The following is a 27499-nucleotide window of genomic DNA, read 5'->3' on the forward strand; positions in this document are numbered from 1 at the left end:
ATTTAGAGATGCTCTTCTACATACCTCGGTTGTAATTAGTGTTTTTTTTTTGTTTGTTTGTTTGTTTGTTTTTTGAGTTACCGTTGCCTTCCTATCAGGTCCAAGCAGTCTGGGCATTCTCCTCTGACATCAACAAGGTATTTTTGCACAGAGATCTGCTGCTCACAGAAAATTTTCTCTTTTTCTGACCTTTCACTGTACACCCTAGAGATGGCTATATGGGGAAAATGTCCATAGATCTGCAGTTTCTCAGATACTCAGACTAGTCTGTCTGGTACCAACAACTAGCTATGTTCAAAATCTCTTACATCTCCTTCCTTCCCCATCCTGAGGGTCGATTTGGACTTCAGCAGGCTGTCTTGACCATGTCTACATGCCTCAATGAGTTGCTGCCACGCGATTGACTGAGATATTTACATCAAGAGCAATCAGTCAATCAGCAGCATGCACACATACCTGCATATAATAGAGAATTACTTTCTAAGCATACTGAATTATGGTGAAATGAACTGAACTGAATTAATGTACTGATCTTTGCATCATTTCATTGTTCTTTTTTTATTACTCTCATACTTCAGGGAATTGTATTTTGATTATCTGACAATATTGATGTTAGAAACTGTCATATCAATAAAGCAGCTTTGAAGTGAATTGCATGGGGGGGGGGGGGTATGGAACGCAAATCGATTACTTTCCCAGTAGTTCTTGAACGCGGCACGAAACACGCCCCTCTTCATCATCACTGGCACTCCCACAATGCAGCGGGGTAATGTATTAACATGGCGTCAATGGTTGCTGTTTTGACCAGGGCCGTGGGATTAGAAAAACATTATGTAGACCAGAACCATGGAGATAGCTACACAATAATTTCGAATCAACTTTAAAACTCGAAAGTAAGTCAGCGCGTTCTTTGGTGTGTTGTGACGGTCGAAGTGGCTCCTTTGTGTTTTTAATGACTTGCTGCTATGTAGTAAGTGAGTGCCAGTATTATTTATTTCCCGTAGCTAGCTCAGGCGGACGACCGGGCACCGCAGCTAACCTCGGTTACATTACGGAGAGGGCTAACAGCGTACTGTGCGGAGCTAAGAATCCCCAGGAAGTCAGCGTGAAGCCCTCCCATAACGTAAGGTGGTACATTTTTGCTTTAATGGTGAGCTTTTTCTTTTTTTAATTTAATGTACAATATTTCTGTGTGTGATGGCACCCCCTCCCAAATTTGTTGCTGTTTCGGAAGTTTAGCTAACTGTATGCATGGGTCGGTATTGTGTTCAAGTTTGTTACTCTCTAACGTGACCCAGAAGGAAGCCCTAATAGCTAGTCACGTCTGCAACTCCTAACCTGTGGTTGACTGTAAAGCGAAATTAATCCTCAACTGCGACAGCGGGGGTGGATTTCCAGAAACAGACTTCGGCGCACCATCGTTTCTCTTCTTTTGCAAATACGAGATGGTTTCGTGCTTGGGGTTTTTCATCGCCGTTTGTACTGTTTCAGCTGTTTCACTAGATTAATATGAACCGCGAGAAATAAGAAATCAACCAGTGGCACACAGAGAGCCCTATATGAAGATTTCCAACAGTCCAAAACCCCCAGATCTTAATCTTAACAGTGAGTGAAAGAGAAAAAGGAGTTGGGTGTTAAACTGCCTAATATTTGGCATTTGTGTTTAATCACAAAAATCGAGCTGCGTTTAATTTCATTGGACACATGATGCAAATTTGTATTTATTTTGACATTTTATAAATCAAAGGTTAATGCACAAAATGGTCTGTGGCGTTATAACCAGGGTTGCAACTAAAGGTTGTTTTGGTAGTCAACTAGCCTGTCAATAATTCTTTTGATTAGTCAACGATTATTTCAATAACTCCTTCCATCTGTTTCTTGTGGGCACACTTCCTGTACCAGACTCTCTCTCTATTTGGTCGCACAGCAAATTGAAATAGTAATCCATGAAACAAATGAATTTGAACCGTGTCAGATATATTTTTTTTTATTAACAATGTGACATCACAATAAAAATCTAATAAACAAATTTAAGTGCAAGCAAATATTTATTTTTTTTAATTTAAAATAATGTGCAAATAAGTAACTAAAAATATTCTCTGCAGGGTCTGGAAGTCCCAAAGTTCCAACAAGACCCATGAGACATTGAAAATAAATAGGCAGCTAAAAACATCCTCCATCTAATAGTTCAAATATGTCAAATATGATCCTTCATATGATCCTTTTAAGCTGATGTTTCTCATAGTTCTTACAGGTGCCAAAACAGGAGTTGCAGCTGTAGATCATAATACTCTCTGTAGAATGCAGTTAAGTGGACCTGCATTCAACTTCAGTTTTGTTTTCTGTGAAATGCCTCCACCCGCCTTTCTCTGCTTTGCCACTGTTAATTTGTTCATGCTACTTTCTTCTTTGTTAGTATTGTTTATTGTCAGACAATGGACCCCCCCCCCAAAAGAAAATAAATAAATAAAATAAATACATTTTCCTGAATAATCTCTTAACTGAGATCAGCCAATTTTTTAAAAAAATATACAGAAAACATGGGTGACAAAGTCCTTCTAAATGAGTCTTGAGTACCTGAAAGCCATCTTGAAACACCTCCAGGCATTTATTCTGAAGTGTTATTCGAGTTGACTTGAACTTCATGATGCACATAAGAATGATCTGTCCAAACACCAAAAACAGTTAAATTTGTATTATTTTTAACATGTAAACAACATTCCACTTTTTTTTAACAACAATATCCTTATTTGTTTAAAACAACAATGAAAAATCCTATATACAAATGAGCCAAACCAGCTGAGCCAAAAGTAACCAAACACTTTCTTATATTTACCTTTTATATTCACCTAATTCACCTTTGTAAACAAAGTCCACTTCTTAAAACATGTCAAATAAATTCTGTCATTGTGCCGGAGTAGTTTTTAAAATGAACAAGACAGCAATTATTAACTAAAGATTCCTCTTTTTCCCTAAGTTGCCTATGCAGTTTACATATGTAATTGGTTAGCCAGCCTCACCTGAACGCGTAAAACAAGGCACAACACATTGCAATGTTTTTTCTTGTTTAGTCCTTCCAGTTAGATATCATTTCTTTCTTCTTCTTTTCCTAGACTTTGCGTGGTCTGCCTCCCTGGTCATCTTCAGTTTGGTGTTGACTCCACCAGGAATAAGAGCAGCAGAAAACAAGGGATGGATGAGTCCATAAGTCCAGTAAAGTCTGTCAGACAATCTCAGCCCAGAGGAGCTAAAGCTTTGTCCATTGAGAAGTCAAGTAAAGAGACTCCTGTGCAGAGAGACGGTCCTAAGTCTGCAGGGCGCAGCAAAGAAAACAGTTCCACTGCCAAGGATGAACATAATCTAAGCAGCCAGGTAAGTCGTGGGCCAGGCAAGACTTCTGCAGATACCCCCCAGGACAAGAGAAGAGGTCGGTCATCCAGATTGAGTAGGCTGACTGGAAGAACAGGTTCTGGGGAGAGAGGCAAAGGAAGAGTGGGAATCTCACAGCAGCACCTGGTGCCTCAGGCTTCTGGGTCAAGGGGGTCTCTTTCTGCAGACAGCAGCCCCTCGGCAAACAAAGAGAGCAGCTCTTCTGTAGTGCCTGGTACCCCTGAGAACAGGCTTACAGAGCAGGCCAAGAGCTCTGCTGGAGCCCCAGCAAAAGAAAAATCCCATGGTGGGTTATAAGATATTTTTCCTGAGATGATTAAGTCGTCTTCACCAAATGGAGCTCCAGTAAAGTGCATTGTGTTTGTTGTTTTGTAGTGGTGAAAGCTGCAACACTGATGCATCAGTCTGTGCAAGAGGGCTCAGAGGTGAGGCCCACTGTGGAGGAAGGACCCCTTACAGAGCAACAGCTGGGCCTCCGACAGGCAGAGGAGCGTCTCTACAGAGACTACATCCACCGACTGTTGAAAGTGAGCAAACCATGTCACATAACTTGTATGACGTGATTTTTTTTTTTTTTTTTTTTCAGCTGAATCTTTCTCCGATGATTTTAGATTTTCTGAATGTGACCTGTCTGAAGGAACACTGCTGTAGTTTATTGGAAGAGCTCATTTCAGCTGCTGCTTTATCCTCCTGAGACCCGAGCTCCTGTTTGCAATCCATTTTCAATTTCTCCTAGATATTTGTGATTAGATGGACTTGAAATGTGTATATATACTAAGCTTCCTCTTTGAACAGGAAGTTGTATTTTGTTACATGGTCGTTACATACTTTTGTCAGAAAACAGATGTCCTCAGATGTGGACACTGGGATTATTTTATAGCATAACACAACAAAAACAACATGACTTAACAAAGTATAAAATACTATTGAGCACAGTGAAGTATAAGGTGCAGCAAAGCCAAAATGTAATGTCCCCATATGTGGACGCAGGGTCTCAGGAGGTTAAGCCAGAGCCCATCTGCTGTAGTATAATAATTACAATAATAATAGTATAATTTGATAGACTAACAGATAAACACATTATGTTGAAATCTGACAGACATGTTAGAAACGATGAAGGCTTTAAAGCTTTAAAATTCCCCTTTTGTTTCTTTACTTGGATGTTTGTGCTTTGCAGTCCTGATTGCTTTACCCCTGATGCTTTAGTATGCTGCTTATTACAAATGAGATCTGACTCCTCAGTAGAGTGGATAGAATTCAAGTAGGAAACTGAGAGTCTTCAAAGAGACTGGGTGTAATTTAATCATTTTTAATTTAATTAATATAAATTCAAATATTTTTTACATTGTGAACTATATTAGCAGGGATCTTCCAACTGAAGATAAGACTGGAGCTTGAGGGCACTACGGCAGTATCTTCCTTTCCATTTGGAAGCTTAACCATCAATTGGCTATGAAACAGATTATTACTATATCATTATAAGTAATTGCCTAATAAATTAAATGTAACATGGAAAACACAAGTTGCACACAAGTATTTCTTTGCTAAATAAGGATGAATTATATTTCTGGCTCTTTTAAACAGGGGAGAAATCAGACCAATGTTCTTATTCTAAGAGCAGTAAAAATTGAGCTCAGTTTAACATGGACCTATAATGCTATTTTGCAATACTGTACTTTTATTCCTGGATTCTACTAGTTTTCTTATACTGGACCTTGGTGAAGGCTCTCAGTTTACCTGATTGGCTGCCCCTCTCAAAAAAAGAGATTTGAGCAGCTCAAGGTCAGCAGTGTGACTGAGATGCCCATATTGATATTCACTGTCAGTGATGTCACATCTAACCAAGACTGGGAAAAAAAAACAGTATGAAACAGTCCATAGAGCAGTCTGAAGCTTACTTGTACATAAGCTGAAGCCATCACTGTGTTTAAAATGAGCATTCAGTATTTAACACCTTCATAGGGCAAGTGACTGTCTTTGATCATTTCCACACTGTATATATAGATGATGTCATCTTGTGCTTCAGTGAGGTTAAGAAATGTGTTCTTGAAGAATGTGGTCATGAAGAAATGGCCTAATGTATAAAGTTGTAATGTGTATGTTGTAATGCTCTAAAATGTGATGTTGTAATGAATGTGTTGTAATGTTCTAAAATGTGTTTTTGGTGGGTTTTTTTGTTCACTTCTTGGAATTTTTTTTTTAGCACTTACGGGCAAGGAACTAAATATGGTGACTTTGTTGTTGTTGTGTTTCAACATGAAAATGAAGCATTTTGAAAAATGTCACAAAAGTAATTGTCTTGTTACAGCCTCCAATATTGTCCTAAGGTTGCAGTGTATTTCAGTGAGTGCCCTATAAAAGGTTGAACAGGATGTATAACTGAGGATATACTCTGCTCTTCCTAATTTTCTTTAATTCACCCCTTTTATACCATTGAGTCATTGCCAGTCTGTCTCTTGCACTGGGCATTTTACAAGTCTGTTGTAGTATTTATCATCAGCTGGAGGATCAAAACGACAAATCCTCCACATGGAGAGAACATAAATTGATTGTTTCTGCCGCTCTCTGTTTTTACAGCAGTCACCTGAGTACCCAAACTACCAGTACTTATGCAAGCTCTGCTCTGTGCACATTGAGAACATTCAAGGAGCTCACAAACACATCAAGGAGAAGAGACACAAAAAGAACATAATGGTATGAGAAAGGTTTCAAGAACTTGTGATGTGTTAGTGCTTATCTGAGTGGACTGGTAGTAAGAATTTACAATATTTTACACATTCTGCTTGTGGCATGTTAGGAGAAACAAGAGGAGAATGAGTTGCGTGCCCTGCCACCTCCCACTGCTGCTCAGCTGAGGGCTGTCAATGCCACTGTCTTAGAAACTGCAAGGCAGCAAGGGATCTCAGATGAAGACTTTGAGATTCGAAAGGCAGTGGTAAACAGGATGGAGGAGATCATACAGAGGCACCTCTCAGGTTGTATGATATATCATCCAGTGAATTTATTGTTTTTACCTTTAGAGCAGTTTGCGGTGTTTCTGTCTATGAATAATTCTGCGTAAAGTTTATATATCTTCCAATGTCTTTTCTTTGGTTTTCAGCTTGTTCTCTCCGTCTCTATGGTTCATGTCTTACCCGTTTTGCCTTCAAGACAAGTGATATCAACATTGATGTCACCTATCCTTCCTCAGTAAGGCTGCTATTGCTAGTTTACAATCCCTTTACTCTAGACCTTGAAAGCACAGTGACAACAGTGACACGTTTCTTATCTCTGTTCAGATGACACAACCCGAAGTCCTAATTCAGGTGCTGGAAATCCTCAAAAACAGCTGTAAGTTTTCTTAGTGCAGTTACATTTTAAATAAAGTTAAGATGACTGTTATTAATCTGTTTATACCTCCAAATTAGTTGAACTCTGTTTCCTTGCTTTCCTCCTCTGTTTTGTTTTTAATTTGGATGAAACCCCTCCTTAATAAAAACAATAAAAAATAAAAAAACTTGAATTTTTATTGCTATTTTGTGCATTTTGGCTTTTATGAAGATTTGTGCAACTTTTGTTTGAAGTAATTAACTGTTTTCTCCTTCTCACTCTAGCTGAATTTTCTGAGGTTGAGTCAGACTTTCATGCCAAAGTACCTGTTGTGTTCTGTCGTGATGCTAGCAGGTGAGCATTGACAGCATCCCTTTTTGTCTTTTTGTATTGTATCTCTCTATTTTACTGTTATGTTGTTTTTTTTCCCTCTAATTAAATATTTTTCTGATTGGGTCCCTTGGCATTTTGACAATACCATCATAGAGTCAGCTGTGTCATATGATCTCATTCCATTCTGTGTGGTTGCGCATTGTTGCTGTACTTAGTGACTCCTACATGCTTGGCCTTTATAGCTCACACCATTTTACATTGGCAGCAGTGTTTTGTTGTGCTACAAGAAAATGTCTTTAAATTAAAAATGTATCAGTGTATCATATAAAAACAATACTTCTGACAATGTAGAAAAAAAAAAACAGTTTGTTGCAGCATTTATATGTGTAAGTAAATCAAGTGCATTTTCTATTCTTCTATTCCAGTGAGCTACTGTCATTGATGACACGCTACCTAAAGTCAAGTGTACATTTATAGCTACAGGGTGCTTCCGGCAGCAGCATTATAGTGCAATAGTAGTGACACAGCTAAGTCAAGTGTAAGCACAAGAGTAGCCTGGAAATTAGAAGTATAAAATAACTGCTAAACGCAGTGTTTAGCAGTCCATAGTCCACATAGATTTCCATCCATAGTTTGCTCTTCCTGTCACAGGGAGTAACAAGTGCCCCAGCAAGGCTCGGTGCAATAAGTTGAGGTTGCATATCACCAGCTGCTGGTATCGTAACTGGCCTGGTTGTACTCCACTGAGTGTTTTTTTTTTTTTTTTTTTTTTTTTTTTTTTTTTTTGTGGGGAAATATGTTGTTCCCACCATCAGCAGGAAACATTTTTTTGCATATGGATAAGTCTGTCCAAACTTTTGACTGGTACTGTATTCTAGCAGATCCATGTTCAATTTTATGGTAAGAAAGATCAGGCTTTTATATTGATTAGCTTTTGAGAGATTCATGTTCAAACGTGGCCTCAGATTTCAAAGTGTGAAAAAACATGCTGGAAGTGGGTCGATGGACCAGTTTATATTTAAAAAAAAAAAAAAAAAAAAAATCTTGAAAAGTATTTGATATATGAAGTTAACATTTCACATTAATCATTATATGTCCAAACACTGAATATAAAAAATTTAGGGCAAATTGGAAATGGTAAAGCAGCAGACCCATATTAATTTGAGATGACCCTGTTCTCCATTTTAGATCTTCACTGCGTTCCTTGGACTTTCCGATTGTTCTGCGTATTGGCCAATCTAATGAGTGCTGTCAAACAAATCCTTTTTGTGCTGGCAAAGAGAAAAAACTACTAGTTGTAGTCAATAATGATCACTAAAAGAAGTTAGTAGTCCTTGGCCTTGTCAAGTTAAGACATTGTATAATGTCTGTGAATGTCTGTACAGTAGGGAAATGATTATTAGGGTTTGTAATTTGTAAGTTTGCTCACTTACAGAGAAATGAATAACCTCCAGTTTTTATGGCAGTTTCATTTTAATGGCGAGAGACAGAATATCAACCATAACCAAGAAAAAAACACATGCATGTCATTAAATGAAATAAGTATTTGATCCCCAAGCAAAACATGACTTTAGTACTTGGAGAAACCCTTGTAGACATTTCTTGTAGTTTGCCATCAGGTTTGCACATATTGTAGGAGCCCAAAAGCATAATGTTTCCACTGGTGTGCTTGACTGTGGGGATGGTGTTCTTTGGGTCATACTCATTTCTCTTCCTCCAAACATGTCGAGTTGATGCCAAAAAGCTCGGTTTTGGTTTCGTCTGACCACAGCACTTTCTCCCAAAGCGTTCTCTGAATCATTTAGATGTTCAGTGGCAAACTTGCATACAGACAGGCTTGTACATGAACCTTCTTCAGTAGGGGGACCTTATGGGTGCTGCAAGAGTTCGGTCCATTATGGTGTAGTCTGTCACTAATTGTGCTCTTGGTGACTGTGGTCTCAACCGCCTTCGTGTCATTAAGAAGCTCCTCCGGTGTAGTTTTGGATTGATCCACCACCTTTCTCACAATCATCCTCAAACTATAAGGCACCATCTTGTCCTTTTAAGAGCTATTAAAAGGACATCCCTGATGTCCTTTTAATAGCTCTTTGGTCTCGCCCATAGTGGTGGAGAGGTTGGAATGGAAGAAATCGATCCTGTGGACAGGTGTGCTTTATACACATAATGAGTTGAGATCAGGAGTATCTATAACTGATTGACTGGCTGTGTGCCCATGTAGCACACAGATTATAATGTGTGAGAGCCAGAATTCTGGCTGTGTTTAGGAGAATCAAATACATCACACAAGAAATGTTCATGTAATGGGCTTTTTTTTTTTTTTTTTTCTGGATAGTTCATATTCTGTCTCTCTCCACTAAAATTAAAACTACCATAAAAATCAGACAGTTAATTTCTTTGTAAGCAAACTTACAAATTCAGCATATTTTCTCCCACTGTTTACCGATCAGGCATAACTTATAATAATAATTATGACATCATGGCACCTGTTAGTGAGCGGGATATATTGGGGCAAATCAACAGTTTTCCCTCAAAATTGATGCGTTAGAACTGCAACAGCAATGACCTGGTTAGGCATCTGGTGGGGAAAGACATGATGGGAAGGGCTGAGGCTCCAGGGATTGTGTGTGTGTGTGTGTGTGTGTGTGTGTGTGTGTGTGTGTGTGTGTGTGTGTGTGTGTGTGTGTGTGTGTGTGTGTGTGTGTGTGTGTGTGTGTGTGTGTGTGTGTGTGTGTGTGTGTTTAAATTCTAAAGTGAGTTGTAAATTGTTAGTATATAGCCGAGTAGCCTGCCTAGATAAAGTGTGTGGGGAATTACTGAGGCCTGTAGTCTAGTATTTTTAGATTTTTAACGTATCTCTCAAATATGAGAATGACAATTTGATTCAGCTATTAATCATCTCCCCCACCTCTGTTCCTGCACAGCGGCCTGATGTGTAAAGTGAGTGCAGGTAATGATGTTGCTTGTCTTACGACCAATCACTTGGCAGCCCTGGCAAAACTGGAGCCAAGACTGATTCCATTGGTGTTGGCCTTCCGCTACTGGGCGAGGGTAAGGCTGTTTCTGACACAGAATACATACCCAATAATATGTCATTTTTTTAGTACAAACGCAGGTCTTCACATGTTGCAGTTTTCAAGCTTGTAATAAAGTCTTTGGTTTTTTTTTGGTTTTTTTTTAATGGATGTACAAATGATGTACTGAATGTTTTGGACTTTAAAACTGGCAGACCTGAAATAAACAACTTATAATGGAAGTGATTTTTTTTTTGTTTTTATAATGGAATGTTTGGCTGAAAGCTCAGATTTATTTATTTATTTATTTATTTATTTCTCTTTATGTATTTATCTGCACAGTTGTGTCACATTGACTGCCAGGCTGAAGGTGGCATCCCTTCATACTCCTTTGCCCTCATGGTCATCTTCTTTCTGCAGCAGAGAAAAGAGCCTATCCTCCCTGTCTATCTGGGCCCCTGGGTAAGTTGCTGAAAAAGGGTCACTTTGTATCTGCTCTCCCAAGCAGATAACCTACCTTTAAACAAAATTATTTTTTTAATTTTTTTTTTATTTGATAGCTGTTGTAGAATAGGGGTGGGTCTTGTAGCCTCAAAATTTTATCATAATATTTCAAGAAAATTTGATATTTCTGACAGAGGAAAGCAAAACAAAACTGAACATTTTGTTGATGCTTGCAGACAGCATTTATACACTATATTCCCAAATCTATTCACTCATCTATCCAAATAATTTAATCCAACCACAGGTGTATAAACCAAGCACCTAGGTGTGCAGACTGCTTCTACAAACATTTGTGAAAGACTGGGTCACTCTCAGGAACTCTGTAAACTCCAGTATGGTACTGAGATAGGATGCCACCTTTGCAACAGGTCCAGTTCTGAAATTTCCTTAATATTCCACACTCAACTGTTAGTGGTATTATAACAATGTGGAAGCAACTCGGCTACAAGGTGGTAGACAACATAAAAATCACAGACTGGGGTCAACAAATGCTGAGGTGCAGAGGTTGCCAACTTTATGCAGATTCAGTTGCTACAGACCTCCAAACTTCATTTCCTGGGCCGAGCAGCTGCATCCAAGCCTTACATCAGCAAGTGCAACGCAGAGTGTCACATGCAGTGGTGTAAAAACATGCCACCACTAGATGAGGTGGGCTGACATATCAAAACCTATGGCTTAAGAATGGGATGTCACTCGCGTTTATATGCGTGTGACGGCAGACAAGCGAAAACTTTTGGCAATATAGCATATTATATGGAGTGTAGTTGGCAAGTACAGCTAGCGATGCTTGAGTGGGTTTGTTTACTTTTGGGTTACACATCACTAGCTGCTAGTATGCCTTCCTTTATAGCCTGGTTGTATTTGACTGTGTTGCTATAGCAATAGTATCACGATATGACACTTTATTTCATTTTTCAAAAATTTACAACGGTATTATTGCAGACAATTTATGGCACAGCCCTATTGTAGAAGTGGTAGCAGCAGTTGAAGTAACTGGTTTCAGTTGAACCAGTTTGACTTTCTTTGTTCCTTGTTTACTCCTAATTCTTTATAATGCATCATCTTTCTATAAATAATCAAACATTTTTTGAAGATATAGAGGAGAAGAAATGGATTGAAATATAAGATATACTCAATATAATGGACAAGATGACCCACATTTTCTGTTGTCGTGATTTGTGAAAAATATTCCCACGTGGCTCCAGTCCATTAACAGATGCATAAACTCAAAAAATACCCCACTAACAAATCCTTCATGTCTGATCAGACATTTTTAGCACTATGCTGCATACTTTAGCATAATAAGGAAAATTGTTCTGATGCTGCTATAAATCACTTGACCTATTTAACTAGCACTGCATTTCATTTCAGGCACCACATTTAAAGTATAAAGTATTACTGCACACATCATTTACCAGAAGAGAATAGGAGTCCAGTTCATTTAGTGGAGCTTTCACAAGATGTGGGAGCTGTAAATTATAAACTTAAATTATAAAATTATAAACTCAAGTTAAACTGGCTTTTAAAAACAGACCAGTCGCCTCTTACGGTTTTACTTTACTTCTACTCTATGTGTGGCATTGATTTTTCTCCTGCAGATTGAAGGCTTTGACATCAAACGTGTGGATGAATATCATTTGACTGGAATTGCACTAGATATGTATGTCCAGTGGGAGCACAAACCCCCGACCTCTACAGAGGGACGAGGAGAGAACAGAGGTGGCACCAAGGGAGAAGGCAGGTCCAAACTAGAGCAGCCCAGTGATACTCCTAACTCGGAGGGCTTGGTAAGTCTTAATTTTTCGGGAAAAGAGTAATTTCTCAGTGGCATCATCGATAATCTTACTTTACTTTTCCATTAAAGATCCGTCTAACCTTGGACGTGGGTAAAGATGTGTCATTGGGCCAGTTATGGTTGGAGCTTTTACGTTTCTACACACTGGAATTTGCACTTGAAGAATATATCATCAGCATCCGTTTAAAGGACCTCCTCTCTAGGGAAGTAAAGAACTGGCCTCGTCGCCGGCTTGCTATCGAAGGTAAGAGACCGTTTAATTGGAAACCTTGAGTTAAAGGTGTAGAGAAATATTAGAAATTCATTGTCTGTGTATTTTTTTTTTTTTTAGATCCCTTTGCCTTGAAGAGGAATGTCGCTCGAAGCTTGAACAGCCAGATGGTCTTTGAGTACATCCAGGAGCGCTTTCGTACAGCTTACAAATACTTTGCTTGCCCTCAGAAAAGGGGCACCCGAGGACAGCAAACAAGGAGGAAGGCAAGGGGGCAGGATGCAAAATTGGAAGATGCTGTGAAGAAAGAGCCTTCATCTGTGAACAAGGATGAGAACAACAGGAAAGGAGAAACAAGTCAGAGTGATCAAAGAGGGCACCAGGGATCAAAGGATGATGAAGAGCCTGACAGTGATGATGAAGATGGTTCAGATCCATCCAGACAAAGGAATGAAAACACTTTAGATGCATGCCTCATGGATATGGTTCTCAGTGAGGGAACCAAACCTTCCTTCTCCAATGGCCTGCTGGACAGTGACAAGGAGGAAGAGGAGGATAACGGCGTTTCAGAGGATGACGACGGGCCTGTTGCATCAGATGATCTGCACTATGTATTTGACAAGATGATTTTCACGTGTGGCAAGGTAAAATATAATGAATACCATCCACTCATTGGATAAGTGTTTGTAGCAAGGCACAGCTTTGTGTATGAAACATTGTTTAAACTATAGCTCCTGAGCTGTTAACAATAGAGTTCTGATAACAAAAGAGAAACTAACTTGCTACTGGTTTATCATCTTACCTGCTCATGCCACTTAACTGTTTGTTCACCCTATGCCTGAATGAGTTTTCTCCGGGTACTCTGGCTTCCTCCCACAGTTCAAAGACATGCATGTTATGTTGATTGGTGATTCTGAATTGGCTGTAGCTGTGAATGTGAGCTTAAATGGTTCTGTCTCAGTGTCCAGGGTGTACCGCACAGCTGGGTGGATGGGCAAATAGTTTTAAAGGTTCACTGAGTCCAGTTTTTAAGTGCCAGATTGCTACACTGTGGCTTTCTGTAGAATTTAGATACCGTAAAGCAACCATTAGGAAATTTTTTCAAGCTTTGTATTATGTAATATTGCCCCACAGAAATGTTATGCCATGGTGATTTTCTGCCTTTAGTGTTAGTTACTTGTTTTAGTTAGTTGCTGAATATCTTTGCAGCATTAATGGTTCAAGAAATGCTGAAACCTATTTAAAAGCATTTTGCACATTATGTTTAGAACATTTCTGTGCATTTATCTTATCTGGGTTGGTAAAGACCATCATGTCTAATTGTTCCTGGACATTTGTTTTCCTGTTCTAGCCTCCAACTGTTGTTTGCAGCATTTGCAAGCGAGACGGTCACCTGAAGGACGAGTGTCCTGAAGACTTTAAGAAGATTGAGCTGAAGCCTCTGCCTCCTATGAACGAGCGCTTCAGAGAGATCCTTGATGGCCTCTGCAGATTGTGTTACTGTATGTAGCAAACAGTGCACTTCTGGCTTCTTTTACTTTTCATTTTGCGTGGAACTGTATTGTCATTAAGAAGAATTTGAGTAAAATGAATACCTATCATCCCTTCAGTGTATGGTGGGCAACAGTTGGCATTAGCTCATATTCACTTCTAATATGGAATGAATAACTGACATTTAGATGGTTCAGTCTGATTTCATCTTTGAGTGCATTGCACAAATTATTTATAAAAAAATATTTTTGAAGCCCTTTAAAAGGAAGCTGAAATTTGATCAGGAAAACGATGCTTATATATGCCTATTGTTTTGTTTGTTAATAAAACAGCTTGAAAAAACAACTTGAAAAATTAAGGCATCATAAGTAGTTTGCTGGTTTTTTTGTTTGTTTTTTTTTGATTAGCTAATCACTCATTGCACATCGTTTACATTTATATTCTGCTCTTTGTAGATGAATTGTCACCTACACATGTTGAACAGCAGAAGAGGGAGCAGATCCTTGCTAGCTTGGAGAGGTTTATAAGGAAGGAATACAATGGTGAGCCTGAAACATAACATCCTCCCTGTTTCCGTGGTAACTTTGCAGTCTACTGTTAATGCTTGTTTTGTATGTTTCAAGTTGAGTAGTTGATGAGACGTATCTATTTTGGAATACATTCACTGTGAAGCATCTGAAGTTACCATTGGGTTCCATTTACTTCATGAGTATTAGTAGATCTAGTAGAATTGATGGGAAAGAGTTTAGAGAGTATGACAACTGTGATAACACTTTAAAAGACTGATCTGACTTGTTTTTAGCTGAACAGTAACATATGGATGGAAATTTCCATTTTTCCACAGAAAAAGCTCAGCTTTGCTTGTTTGGATCTTCCAAAAATGGTTTTGGCTTTCGTGACAGTGACCTTGACATCTGCATGACTTTGGAAGGTCATGAGACTGCAGAGGTTAGCAGGCAAAACACTCAGCAACACACACCCACCTGATTAAACATACGGTCATTACTTCTTATAATCTGTGGTTAAATTAAATTTCAATCTGTCTGAACAGAAGCTGAACTGCAAAGAAATCATTGAAGGCCTTGCAAAAGTGCTCAAGAAGCATGCAGGTAAATGGTTTTCTGAGTCTTTCCGTCTGCATAATTTGGTAGGCGACTCTTGTCCGTGTGAAAATCCAACTTTAATCTCCTAATGTCTGTTATCCCAGGTTTGAGGAACATCTTGCCTATCACCACAGCTAAAGTGCCTATTGTGAAGTTTGAACACAAACAAAGTGGTTTGGAGGGGGATATCAGCCTTTATAACACACTGGTGAGTGGAAGATGCCCTCATTGTCACAGTGATTATGAAATGTTATGACGTACTTTATGTTGTTAAATGTGTTGCATTATAAATTAATTTGGTGCAATCTTCTTTGCAGGCTCAACACAACACCAGAATGCTAGCTACATATGCAGCTCTGGATCCACGTGTGCAGTTCCTGGGATACACAATGAAGGTCTTTGCAAAGGTGTGTGGTTTTTGTAACCTTAACTGAGTACACAGTGATCCAGGATCTTGCTAGGGTGTGTTAGAAGTAGAGATGCATAAATACAGTATTTGGATCCCATATCAGTGTATTCTGACTTGTAAAGGTGTGCCATCAAGCTGTTGTTTAGTTCTGTTTAATGTCCCATACATCAGCACCAGTACGTATAGGTATACCAGATTTAATATATATTCAACTTTATTTAACCAGGAAGTCCCATTGAGATCACCTCTCTTATAAAGGAAAAAATGCCACAAATACAACAGAAAGTATAAGCTCTACAACATGATATAGTTTGGCCTGTCAAGGAAAACATACACATGTAACTAACCCACCTTTTGTCCTCACAGCGCTGCGACATTGGTGATGCTTCCAGAGGGAGCCTCTCATCTTATGCTTACATCCTGATGGTGCTTTACTTCCTGCAGCAGAGGCAGCCACCTGTCATTCCTGTTCTGCAGGAGGTATCTACCACTGATTAATGACTCAGTCAAGTGCTATGTCTGAAACTTAAGTGTGTTTTTTTTTTTTAAGTTTTGAATTTAATAAACTAAATATCTTTCTTATGTCTTTGTAGATCTTTGATGGGAATACTGTTCCCCAGCGGATGGTAGATGGCTGGAATGCTTTTTTCTTTGATGACCTTGAGGATCTGGTGAGTTTTAAAAAACAAAACAAAAAAAAAAAAAGTGAAATACCATTTTTGAAATACCTCATGGAACTTATTTGTAATGTTATTTAAAAGCAGTATCTAAATGAAATTTAATCTTAGTTGTCCCTGGGCTGTAAAAACTGCATGTATTGAATCACCAGTCAAATCTGATTAACCAAAGAAATTGTGGTTAGTACCTGGTAATTTGTTTCCTCTGTCCTCACAGCGGCGGCGTCACTCAGCGCATCATCAGAACACAGAGTCTGTGGGAGAGCTTTGGCTGGGACTTCTACGCTTTTACACTGAAGAATTTGACTTCAAAGAGCATGTGATCAGCATTCGCCAAAGGAAACGCCTCACCACGTTTGAAAAACAGTGGACCAGCAAATGCATCGCTATTGAAGGTACTCACATGGCTCTGCTTGTCCCTCTGCTTTGATTTGCTGCTTTATCTCACTCATATGTTATTCTTCTTAGATCCCTTTGATTTGAATCATAACCTTGGCGCTGGAGTTTCTCGTAAAAGTAAGTGCCTGCCACACTCGATCCAAGAAACAGCTTATTGACGCGTTCTACTGAGTTTCAAAACTTATCTTTGGTTATGATCCAGTTCATTACAGCTTCTAGTCAGTCTTGAGTTTTATTCCTTTTTTTCCCCTGTCAGTTTAGTTTTCTGTTGGTATAAGGCAACTCTTAAATAATAGAGCACATAAGCACTAAAGGCTAACCCTCTACATCACTCTCATCAATACAGATTTTAGCAGCATGTTTTCTAGTTACACGGACTCCATTATATTCCAAATATGATTGAAATATCATTTCATCTTGGTATTTGTTACCATCATTATCAAGGTTAAAACATTATGTTTATAGTGTACCATGAACTTCAAAAACTATTAATACATGAGGTCATTATCAGAGCTGTTGCTAGTATGTTATTATTAATCCATCCATCCGTCTGCCCATCGTCCGTCTGCCCACCCGCTTATCCAGTTCAGGGTTGCTGGGGGACTTAGTTAACTGTGAATGCTAGCTAGCATGGTTAGCAATTTACATCCATAAAGAAAACAGGCACAAAGCACAGACACACATACTTGCCAACTGCTACATAATAACAGATTAATAAAATACTACAATTTCACTCACCAAAACCAATGCACAAACTTCTTAGACCATCTGCACCATGTAGAAAGTTATTTGTTAGATAGCATAAAAGTATACAGAGCACAAATACAGTTTTAAAATCCAATTGAGTGACTCTACTTCAAGCTTAGTGGAGCTGAGGCCTAGCAGACAGCTGTACAACTGTCTGCAGACAGGATCAGCTACAGTCTCAGGACACTTTTCAAAGTGGCAACACTCCATCTAAATGGATATTTAAAATTAACCCATACAGTTGTTTTGAAGGGGGGGGGAATGTAAACATATATCAAGATTCTATGTAAATCAGTTTAGAATTCATCTAAACCTGTTACTTTTTCAGGGTTTCTTTTCTTTGCTTTAGATGCTTGATTTAAAACTGTGAAAATAGCCTGTTCCTTACACTGTCTCTGATTCTTCCACCAGTGACAAACTTCATCATGAAGGCTTTTATAAATGGGAGAAAGTTGTTTGGAACTCCCTTTTATCCCGTCCCCGGTACTGAAGTGGTATGTCATTCATATGTCAGGTTCTGTACCTCCAGTTAATACAATTGAATGTTCAGACTTTGAATGCTGTCTGCTCATATGTTTTGAATATGTGCTCTTCTGCTGCAGGACTACTTTTTTGATTCAAAGGTGCTGACAGATGGTGAGCTGGCACCTAATGACCGGTGCTGCAGGATCTGTGGAAAGATTGGACATTACATGAAGGACTGTCCAAAGAGACGCAGGTGGTCCCCTTATTCAAGGAAATTTATCTCTCACAGGGCTAGATTTTCAAGAAAAACTACTCAGAAAAAATAAATGTGCTAAAATACATAGAACTTCTAATTTGTGATCTCTCACATTTTCAAAACTACAAATAAAGCTAAGGAGGGAACTGTCACACCCATTTCAGATACAGTCTGATGTTCCAAAGAAGCCTGTTTGCATCTGCTGTATTTGCACTTAATTGGTGTTTACGTTTGGCAGATAGGGTCATGCGCTGTGTGCTGTGTAAAGACCCTACTCTTAATTCTAATGAACCAGTCACTGCCAGTCATTCTCATTAGGATTTTCTTAAAAACCTGTTTAATATCTGTGACTGATGCTGCTGATGAATGTTGTTAGTGATATTGCAGCTAGGTTTTTTATTTTTCTTAGCTATTCCATTTAGGGATGTGTTAGAGCACCCAAACCTTGAATTTTTGAACAAGACTTTTATTTTGATGCACGACAAGGAACTTGTTTGTTTAGTGGACATTTTCACTTATTTCCTGGTGTTGTGGACGGCCTCCGTTGTTTGGTTTCTCCTTCTCTTCGACCGTGTTACTCTGAGATTAGACAGTGCTTGAACTCATGGAAACAGTCTTTAAATGTTTAAACTAGGTAAATGCATGCTCAGCTTTAATTGTATTTAAACATGTACGTTAACCTTCACAGGCCAAAGTACTCCAGTATAGTACATAAAAGTAATTTGGGAACTATACATTGTTGATGTAGTTTCCATAACACTCCAGAAAGCATGCACTGTTTAGGTGTCATCTCCTTTCCTAAAAGTATATAGGTTCAAGTGTCATTAGAAAATGAGTTGCTTTGGAAATGGCCAGTTTCAGTTATATATATTTTTTTGCATATATTTAAAATAACCTCCACTTTAGCGTTCAGTTTTTTGTTTACTTTTTAAGTTGTTGGCCGTATATTTTTCAGTAGTAGCTTGATTACAAGCAAGTTCCATCAGTCTCTTGGAAGTAATACTGTTTTGTTTAAAAGCACAAGTGAAGGGCCGCTGTTTATTTTATCAACCTAGGACTGAGATTTTACTTGTAATTCTAGATTATTGAAAGACTTTGCCTTTTGTGAGAGTGTGTTTTTCTGTCTCTACAGAGTCTCTAGAGTTGATTTATAGGTGTGACTCCAGGGTCTTGGGTGGTTGAAAAAGTCTTGAGAAAACACAAGATTTTTAGGCAACCTTTCTTGTAGCTTCTTTATGTAGTCTTCAGGAATAGTTCTCCAGGCTTCTTGAAGGACATTCAAAGCTCTTCTTTGGATGTTTTCTGCCTGTTGTTCCATTATCTGTCAAGATGATCCCACACTGCTTCAATAATGAAGAAGGTTTGAGGTCTGGGGAGGCCAGCCCATGACTGATAGTGTTCCATTGTTTGTTTTTCTGTCCAGGTATGCTTTTACTACATTGGCAGTATGTTTGGGATTATTGTCATGCTGAAAAATGAAGCTGTTGCCAATCAGATGCTTTCCAGATGGTATTGCACGATGGATCAAAATCTGACAATACTTTTCTGTATGCACAATTCCATCAGTTTTAACAATATTCCCACTACCACTGGCTGAATGTAGCCCCAGACCACGACAGAACCTCCACCGTGTTTTACGGGTGGCTGTAGACATCCATAAAACCTGTACATCTCTCCTGGCCTCTCCTATACATATTGATGACTGTTTAATCAAAAAATTAGATTCATCATGCCATAAGACCCATTGCCACAGATTTTTTTTTTTTTTTTAAAGTCCAGTTCTTGTGTAATTTGTTAAACCTCAATCTTTTCTCCCTCTTTCCCTTCTTAAAAAATGGCTTCTTGGCTGCCACCCTTCCATTGAGACCATTTCTGATTAAATTTCCTTGATCAGTTTATCTATTTACTGATCTCGATGCATCTCACCAGTCCTGCACAACATACTGATTGTATGCTATGTGTTTGGCTAATAGTGCTTTGGGAATCACTTTGTTGGTGCAAAATTATTTTATTTATGTCCATCAAACTGTCATCTTTGGCATTTTTTTTTTTTTTTTTTTTTTTAACTATAAATTCAACTAAAGAAATGGGACCAAACTGTTTTAGGGAAAGGCTGCTAGTAACAGACTGCCTAAAGATACAATTTAAAATTGGTTCATCCCTTTTGATAGGTGCCTTTTTATGGTTGAATGAGTCATAGATCAGTGTAAAAAAGTGGCATAATGCACTAAAAACATTCCACTGAAAATAATCAGGTAGAAAGACTGGACTAAAGTTGAGTCAAACAGCAGCCATTGTCCAAAACAGACTTTGAGGAAGTCTGGAGGCCACTGCTCAAGATCACTGTAAGTTTTCCAAGAAAGTCTGGCTCCTTGGAAACAAAATGCAAAGAAATGAGAGGTGGCTCAAGACTTTTGCACAGTACTGTACATTACAGAAAATAATATCTCCTAACCTTGGTTAGAAAAATGTTAGTAGTTTAACATCTGTAGTTTGTTGATTGGTAACTAAGGTAGTTCATTGTTTATAATTTACTGTTTATACTTTTGAAAAAAATGTTTAGCTACCAAATTGCACATATTGTCAGTTGAAGGTGTTTTTGTTTGGCAGGAAGCAGAATTATTTTAAGGGAAAGCTTTTGCAATTTGTAATTATACTCCCTTATATGTCTGTATCAAATCTGACAGTTTTTCATACCTTCTTGTGGTACCATGACTTTTTTATTTATTTATTTTTTGTCAGAATGAAGAAGAAGGAAAACGAGAAGGATGAGGACATCAAAGAGGAGGAGCCAAAGGATAGGCGATGTTTCCAGTGCGGGGACATGGGCCATGTACGGAGAGACTGCCCCGAGTATCGTCACCTCAAACAAAGAACTGCCGGAGCACCAGGTCAGAAAAAAAGACTTATTTATAAGTTGTGTAGAAAAAGGAATATTTGCCAGTCTGGTGTTTTGAGAGTCTCTGTAATCTCTGAAATATCAACACATGTAAGTGCCTTTAAAAATTGCTGAATGTCAGTTATAACCATCAGATGCGGGACACATCTAGGAGGTCCAAAAAAAAGGCTTATATGGATTTTTATTCTTTCACAGCTTCTCACATGGTACGAACTCTTGTGAGCTCTCAGTCCATTGCTATTCCCCAGACAGCTGCAGACTGTCCTGGAAGGACCAGACAGCCCTCAGAATGTGTAAGTACAAGTTTTCTTCAGTGCAACATTATATTTTTATAATGAAGGACATTATTAAACATTGCAATTTCCCCCCAAACTGCACTAAGTTACAGGATGTTCTCTCAGTCAAACAACTGAAAACAAAGTGCTGCTGGAAAGAGGTGCAAATATTAACTGAAAATTAGTTTTACCTGATGTTTTTGCCTTACCACACACAAGCAGCTGCAACATATTTATATAATAAAACAAATGCCAGTATGTATTTTATTTTCAGTATATTTATAAATTCACCATTTTGACTTTTGGGAGAGAGCTAAGAACCTGACCAATGTTGTGCATCTTTCTTCAAAAAATATCTTTATAAATGTTTGAAACCAATCTTCTACATGTTCAGTCAAATCCCAGCTCAATGATAAACTTCCCATCTGTCCCAAATAAACTTCAGACCCCTGTCAGCCCGCATCAGGAGCGTTTTAAGAAGTGTTGACATAATCAGATAGTGCCAATCATTTTTATTGATTGATTTGGCTCATGTCTGTCCAGTATGTTTACCAGCACACAGCAGTGTGCAGTATGAGTAAGTATGAGTCTGCTGTGCAGTCCTTTGGCTTTTCTTACTCCTCATGTTTGTTGTTTTTCACTGTCAAAAATAACTGATGAGAGGAGAAACGACTGGACGTTTACAAAGTTTTTTTTATCATATAGATGATCAACATTGCCATGAAGATGTCCTGTGATTAAGAGCAATAGAAACATGACACTTTACTCTTATTTTTAGCTCATCCAACCAAAGGACTGATGCTCATGGCATTGCGAAGCATCTGTCTTTCCACACAAATCTGTCACAAGAATCACTCGTCCTCCTAGAGTATTGGTTATATTTTAGAGAAGCTTGCATACATTGGTCATGTAATGGCTTTTCAGCCAAACTGTGCTCTTGTTCAGGGTCATATTTGTCATTAATAAGCTGTGAATTGTGATGGATTGTGAGCCAGAGGAGTTACTGAAATCATTGCCGTTCTGGTTGGTGGGCATCACGGATTTAAAATAAGCCCGGATTCTTTTTCTGAAAACCACAAACTTTGTTAGTAAATGATGACTTTTAAATTTGCTAGACTTAAATGCTTATATAATAAAATGTATAACTGCATCAATATAGAAACTATTAATAATCACAGATAAAAATTGATGAACAAATCCATGATCATATTCACGAATATGAATCATTTTCTGTCACAGCTCAGCTACCTGAGGTCAAACTTTAATGTCATCACGGTACAGACCTGCATCACTTGCATCAACAGAATTTACTTGCGTGGGTTGCTCAGGTATATTATCAGACTCCCAAGTATGATTTCAGAGAGAAACTGATGTGATTGTACCTGTGAAAAATTAAACGTCAGCTATCACCCGTTATCAACCTTCTTTCCCAACTTACATTTCCCTGCTGGTAGGCTGGCTGCTGGTGGGGGTTACTGTTCTGAGGCTCCTTTTCCTGAAATACTCTGAGCACAACTGTAATGTGTTACGGCCCTGATGTGGCTGCTGGAGTTGATTGTAATCTTTAAAGGCAATTGCTGCATTTCCACCAGATGTGCTCCAGCACGTCTCAGGAGCAGCTCTCTATATGTCTGTATTGTTTAAAAGGACACCAGGGCTGTCTTTTTAAAAAAAAAAATTTTTATTAATTGTAATATTGAAAGCCAAGCCAATGCAAAACAGAGCAGTTAAGGGCAGGAAGTCAGGCATGGGACTGGCATAAAGAAGACACCATGCAAACTATACACTCTGCTTCTGAAACACTCTGAATGTTACTCGAAGACGTATAAAGGATGGAACAAAACTGAGATACAATGTCCCAGACAAACAGCTGGTGTATTTTAGGGCTTTTCCTGGGGTTTGACAGACTCCAACTCCTCCGTCTCAGACTGCAAATGGTGATTGTAGTCCTGGTTCTGCCCTGAAGTTGCGCATAGAGCTTGAGGGTCACTCTTACCAGAACTTGTAGCAGGTGAAAAACTGTGGTGCTACCATGAACTCACCGAAGCTGCAGAGCAGAACAAGGACTACTGTAGTTCAAGACAATTGAGTTGGAGTTTGTCCAAGTGATGATTAACTCATTTTAGAGACAATACTTGCTACTTTATTTACTGTCACAAAATATATATTAGTGTAATTTATTGATGTATCTAAGAAAGCACAAGAGTCAAGAATATCCTCACAATCATATCTTTGAATGTGAGCAAGTAAAATTCTATTTCGTTTGGACATCAGTCGATGTCCAAACTTTTTTGTGATTACTGATTTCTAACTTGTAAATTTTTTTTTTTCTTTCTTCCCAATAGTCTGATAGTCGGCAGACTCCACCCTACTCCCCACAGCCCACTGCTGTCCCCCCAAGTTCCGCCCACTCCGCCAATTCTCCTCAGCCCTCCCACAGTAAGACCAATTCTGCTGGTCCCCAGAAGCAGCCTGCACATCCCCAGGTCCCGCTGTCTCTCCTTAGCTTTCCTGCCTCCCACCCAGGTCAATATCATCCGAGTGCACTCACTGCACTGGGGCTTCTGTCCACCCACCAGCACCAGTCACACCAGTCCCAGGGGCAGCCTAATCACCCAGTCCACCTCCCCTCCACCTCCTGGCCCATCCACGGACCAGTCCTTACTTCGTCCTCTCCCACTGCCCCCTCCCCGCCTGGCATGAAATTCACTCTGCGTTCAGCGACCGGGAATGGGAGTCCCACAGGCTCAGTGGCCAACCCCAACCCCATGAACCTGAATGACCCCAGCATAATCTTCGCACAGCCGGCGGGGAGACAGCTGGGCATCAGCGGGCCAGGACTGGAAGGACACTGGCACAACCACTTGACACAGCCTGGGTCACTCATGGGCAATGGCACTGTAGTCAAGTCAGGTATTCACTGGGTGAACTCTGGGAGCACCATCTCTCTGTGTGGGATTCTATCTCTGTCTTTAAATTGGAGCTTCACACCTATTCTACTTTTCTATGTTTGTAAATTGTATGTGCACTTATTTTATTACACCATCAGATGAGTTTAGTGCTAATGCATAGTTGTTGTAGAGTCTGTACTTTTACAGAAAAAATCAATTCATAAAGAAATCTGCAGTGTTTGTTCTAAAGTTCAAGTTTACATTTTGTTTTTAAGTCTTGTATTAATTAGGAAACCTCAAATTGTGCAATCTACAAACTCCATCACAGTTCAGCGAGGCTAAAGAAAGCGGTGAAATTCTAGAGGATAATCCTCACAAATTTGCAGTCGTTAGGGTGTGTGTGAGTGAGGCTTGTTTATTGAACCTAACAACTTAAAACTGAGAATGAATTGTAGTCATTGTAGCAACTGAAAAGGGTACGCTGGGGCGACGGTCTGTCAGAGCTCTGAGGGTTTGAGTGTCAGTAACTGTGGGTAGAAGCTTCTCCTGAGTTTAACTGCTGATTTAAGCTGAGCTGTGCTTTTCTAAAAATTGGGCTTCAATACAATTTGACCTGATATTAGACTTTTTTTTTACTAATACTTATTCAGTATCATGTTGCTGCCTATGCAGCTGATTTAGCTTCCCAACATTTACATATTGCTGTCCTGTGAAATCAAGTCAGACTTTATCTCCCGTTCAGTTTTCCCTACAGTCATGGCCAAAACTTTTGATGGCAGCACAGATTTTGTGTTTCATACATTTTGCTGTTTTGGTTTGTGTTTAGATTAGTTGTTACATGGTTTTAGGATATAGTAAAAAAACAATCATAAGCATTTTACAAGTTTCAAAGATTTTATTGGGAAATCTTAATTTGTGCAGAGAGTATTTTCAGTGTTTACCCTTCTTCATAACTTCTGCGTTCTGTGTTATGCTGGATATCAGCTCCAAATCTGGATTACTGGTCATCAATTGTTGCCTCGCCAGTGCTCCGAGTTGATCAGTCTCTGGGTTTCTACTTTTTTTTTGTTTGTTTGTTTTTAAGGATTCACCATATTAAAAAGCATCCTCAAAGACTGACTTCTTCCAGTGACCCAGGAGCAATTTAGTGACAATCTCTGCATTTTCATGCAACAATAACTAAGGTGCTCATCAAATGAACATTTAGGTTCCATGGTCAAGAAACTCCAAAGATCTTAATCAGATGGAGAATCTATAGTCAATCCTTAGAAAAGCAGATGGAGAAGCAGAAGCCCTAAAACTCAACTTGGTGCACAGATAAGGCAAAAATTGATTGCCATTTATCAGGATTTGATCCAGAAGCTGATATCCAGAATAACACAAAGAAATACACAAGTTGTGAAGAAGATTCAGTACTTTAAATGCCAAGTCTTTGCTTAAATTTCTTGTACAGTGATCCCTCACCTATCGTGGGGGTTATGTTCCAGAGACCCCTGCGCGTTATATTTATTTTATTATTTATATATCTATATTTTAAGGCGTTATAAACCCTTCCCACACTCCTGTAAAGCTTTCACACTCTCTTACTGCAACTTGCATGATGAAGATGAGTTATGTAGTATTACAGCTCTTCTGAAGGCACCACTTCATCAGGTGGTGCAGTATCTTCGCCCTCGGCCGTAACTTCTATTTCTGCTAAAGGCATAGGCGTAACTTCGTCCGAGTGGTGAACATAGTTATGGGGAGTTATATAAATACATATATACCGCAAAATCCCGCAATATAGCAAAAACTCTGAAATACAGAATTAGTTTTTTTTTTTTTTTTTAATCCGCGATACAGCGAGGGACGACTGTAGTTTTCTTCACCATAGCTGCAGCTCAGGAGTTAGAGCAGGTCATCCACTAATCAGACGGTTGTTGGTTCCACTTCAGTTTACCATTTACCATATCATAGAAACATACAAAAATATATAAAATAAAAACAGTGGCACACAGTTTGTGCCACTGCTAAAAGCTTCAGTCATAACTGTACACAGTTTTGAGCTAATTTCATGAGCAAGCTCACTTTACTGATTTTGGATATGGCTGTGGGCACAAAAAACCCAAATAATGCTGTTCTGACAGATTTAGAGGAGAAAAAAAAGTTGAACACTGACCTTAAGGTTGAGCATTATATATATTAGAGCCTCAGCCACCGCTGCTTTCTTGCATATTAAGCACATAAACACACGTCTTGCAAAATTTCCCTAAATGTGGTGGAGCAATGTCCCACAGGTAGTTGTATTTGTATTTTGGTGAACAGACAGTGCAAGTACAAGCCACAGCATATTTCACCTACACACAGTTTTGAATTCAGATGGATTAGAGATAAAATACTCAAGTTTGACTTTGCAGCAACAAAACCTGGAACTGAGACGTTTGTTTAAGTTGCTTTTTTATTATTTTGATTACAGACTGAATAAGATTAACCAGATGTTTTTGAAGTAGCAGATACATAAAATTCTGACTATGATCTAAGATCACCAGGTGCCTCTTCGTGACAGTTACTGCAATTCTCCCCCTCCTGTGTCCACAGAGTCTGGCCACCCGGCTTCGTTTGTAGGTGTGAGCCAAGGCTCTCGGATATGGGAGCACAATAAAACGCCCCAGTACACTCTGTCTCCATCCTGGCCCTACAGGATGCCCCAGAACTTCATCCAGCAGGGCAACGGAGGCTACCAGCCTGGTAAACCCTTCATGGCCCAAGGTTAGACATGATGATCATGGTTTTTAATACTTTATGGAAAAAGACACTAGTTTTTCTTTTGTAATGTCTTTCTTTCCTCTCTGTTTTAGGTTCTGTGATACATCCGAATCCCAACTTTCCTCTGGTCCCTCATGTCCGGCATCCAGTAAATCTGAATTTTATCCAACAGAAGAAGTAAACTTGCATCTCTTTTTAATTAGGTTTACGGTCAGTAAAATAACAAAGCAAAATTATGTACTCTTTGCATCATTTGATCACAAGGAAATTTTTAAAATGAATTTTATCATTTTTGTACAGTTTTTAAGTTTTATTTTTTGTCTCATTACATTGATTTGTGATACAAATGTCAAATATTTTAATACCCCCATTTTTGAGGGGGTCCAAAAAAGTGTTTTTATTTTATGTGTAAAGTAAGGAGGACAAATGTAAACCTTTATTTTTATTAGCTTTATTCATACTTTGCTTGCCACAAGATGAAGGCTTTGAATAGATGTTTGTTTTAAAAACAATCTAACATGTCACCCCAAGTATGTAGTGCCAAAAGCAGGGATAGCAAGAAAAAAGGGGAAAAGTCTTAAATTAA

The 27499-nt window shown here is 38.8% G+C and overlaps 1 protein-coding gene across 3 annotated transcripts; it reads left to right on the top strand.

Moving 5' to 3' along the window:
- The first annotated feature begins 764 nt into the window (after positions 1-764).
- tut4 (terminal uridylyl transferase 4) lies at positions 765-27499 on the top strand. 3 transcript variants are annotated; one of them, XM_030728341.1, is made up of 31 exons: positions 765-893; positions 1005-1150; positions 3114-3676; positions 3766-3917; positions 5968-6084; positions 6188-6365; positions 6491-6579; positions 6669-6720; positions 6984-7053; positions 9957-10083; positions 10389-10508; positions 12149-12337; positions 12415-12589; positions 12677-13200; positions 13908-14058; positions 14503-14589; positions 14892-14995; positions 15099-15156; positions 15255-15358; positions 15468-15557; positions 15926-16039; positions 16153-16230; positions 16454-16631; positions 16705-16752; positions 17794-17876; positions 17985-18100; positions 20846-20994; positions 21198-21295; positions 23623-24190; positions 26746-26916; positions 27006-27499. In XM_030728341.1, exons 3-31 carry the CDS (start codon positions 3193-3195, stop codon positions 27092-27094), a joined length of 4563 nt encoding a protein of 1520 aa, XP_030584201.1. In that variant the 5' UTR covers positions 765-893; positions 1005-1150; positions 3114-3192; the 3' UTR covers positions 27095-27499. The 3 variants fall into 3 exon arrangements, with proteins under 3 accessions (XP_030584201.1, XP_030584202.1, XP_030584203.1); XM_030728342.1 differs by having other exon boundaries at positions 1005-1128; XM_030728343.1 differs by lacking the exon at positions 1005-1150 and having other exon boundaries at positions 787-893.

Source organism: Archocentrus centrarchus, chromosome 4 (assembly GCF_007364275.1).
Source record: "Archocentrus centrarchus isolate MPI-CPG fArcCen1 chromosome 4, fArcCen1, whole genome shotgun sequence".
Classification (NCBI taxonomy): Eukaryota; Metazoa; Chordata; class Actinopteri; order Cichliformes; family Cichlidae; genus Archocentrus; species Archocentrus centrarchus.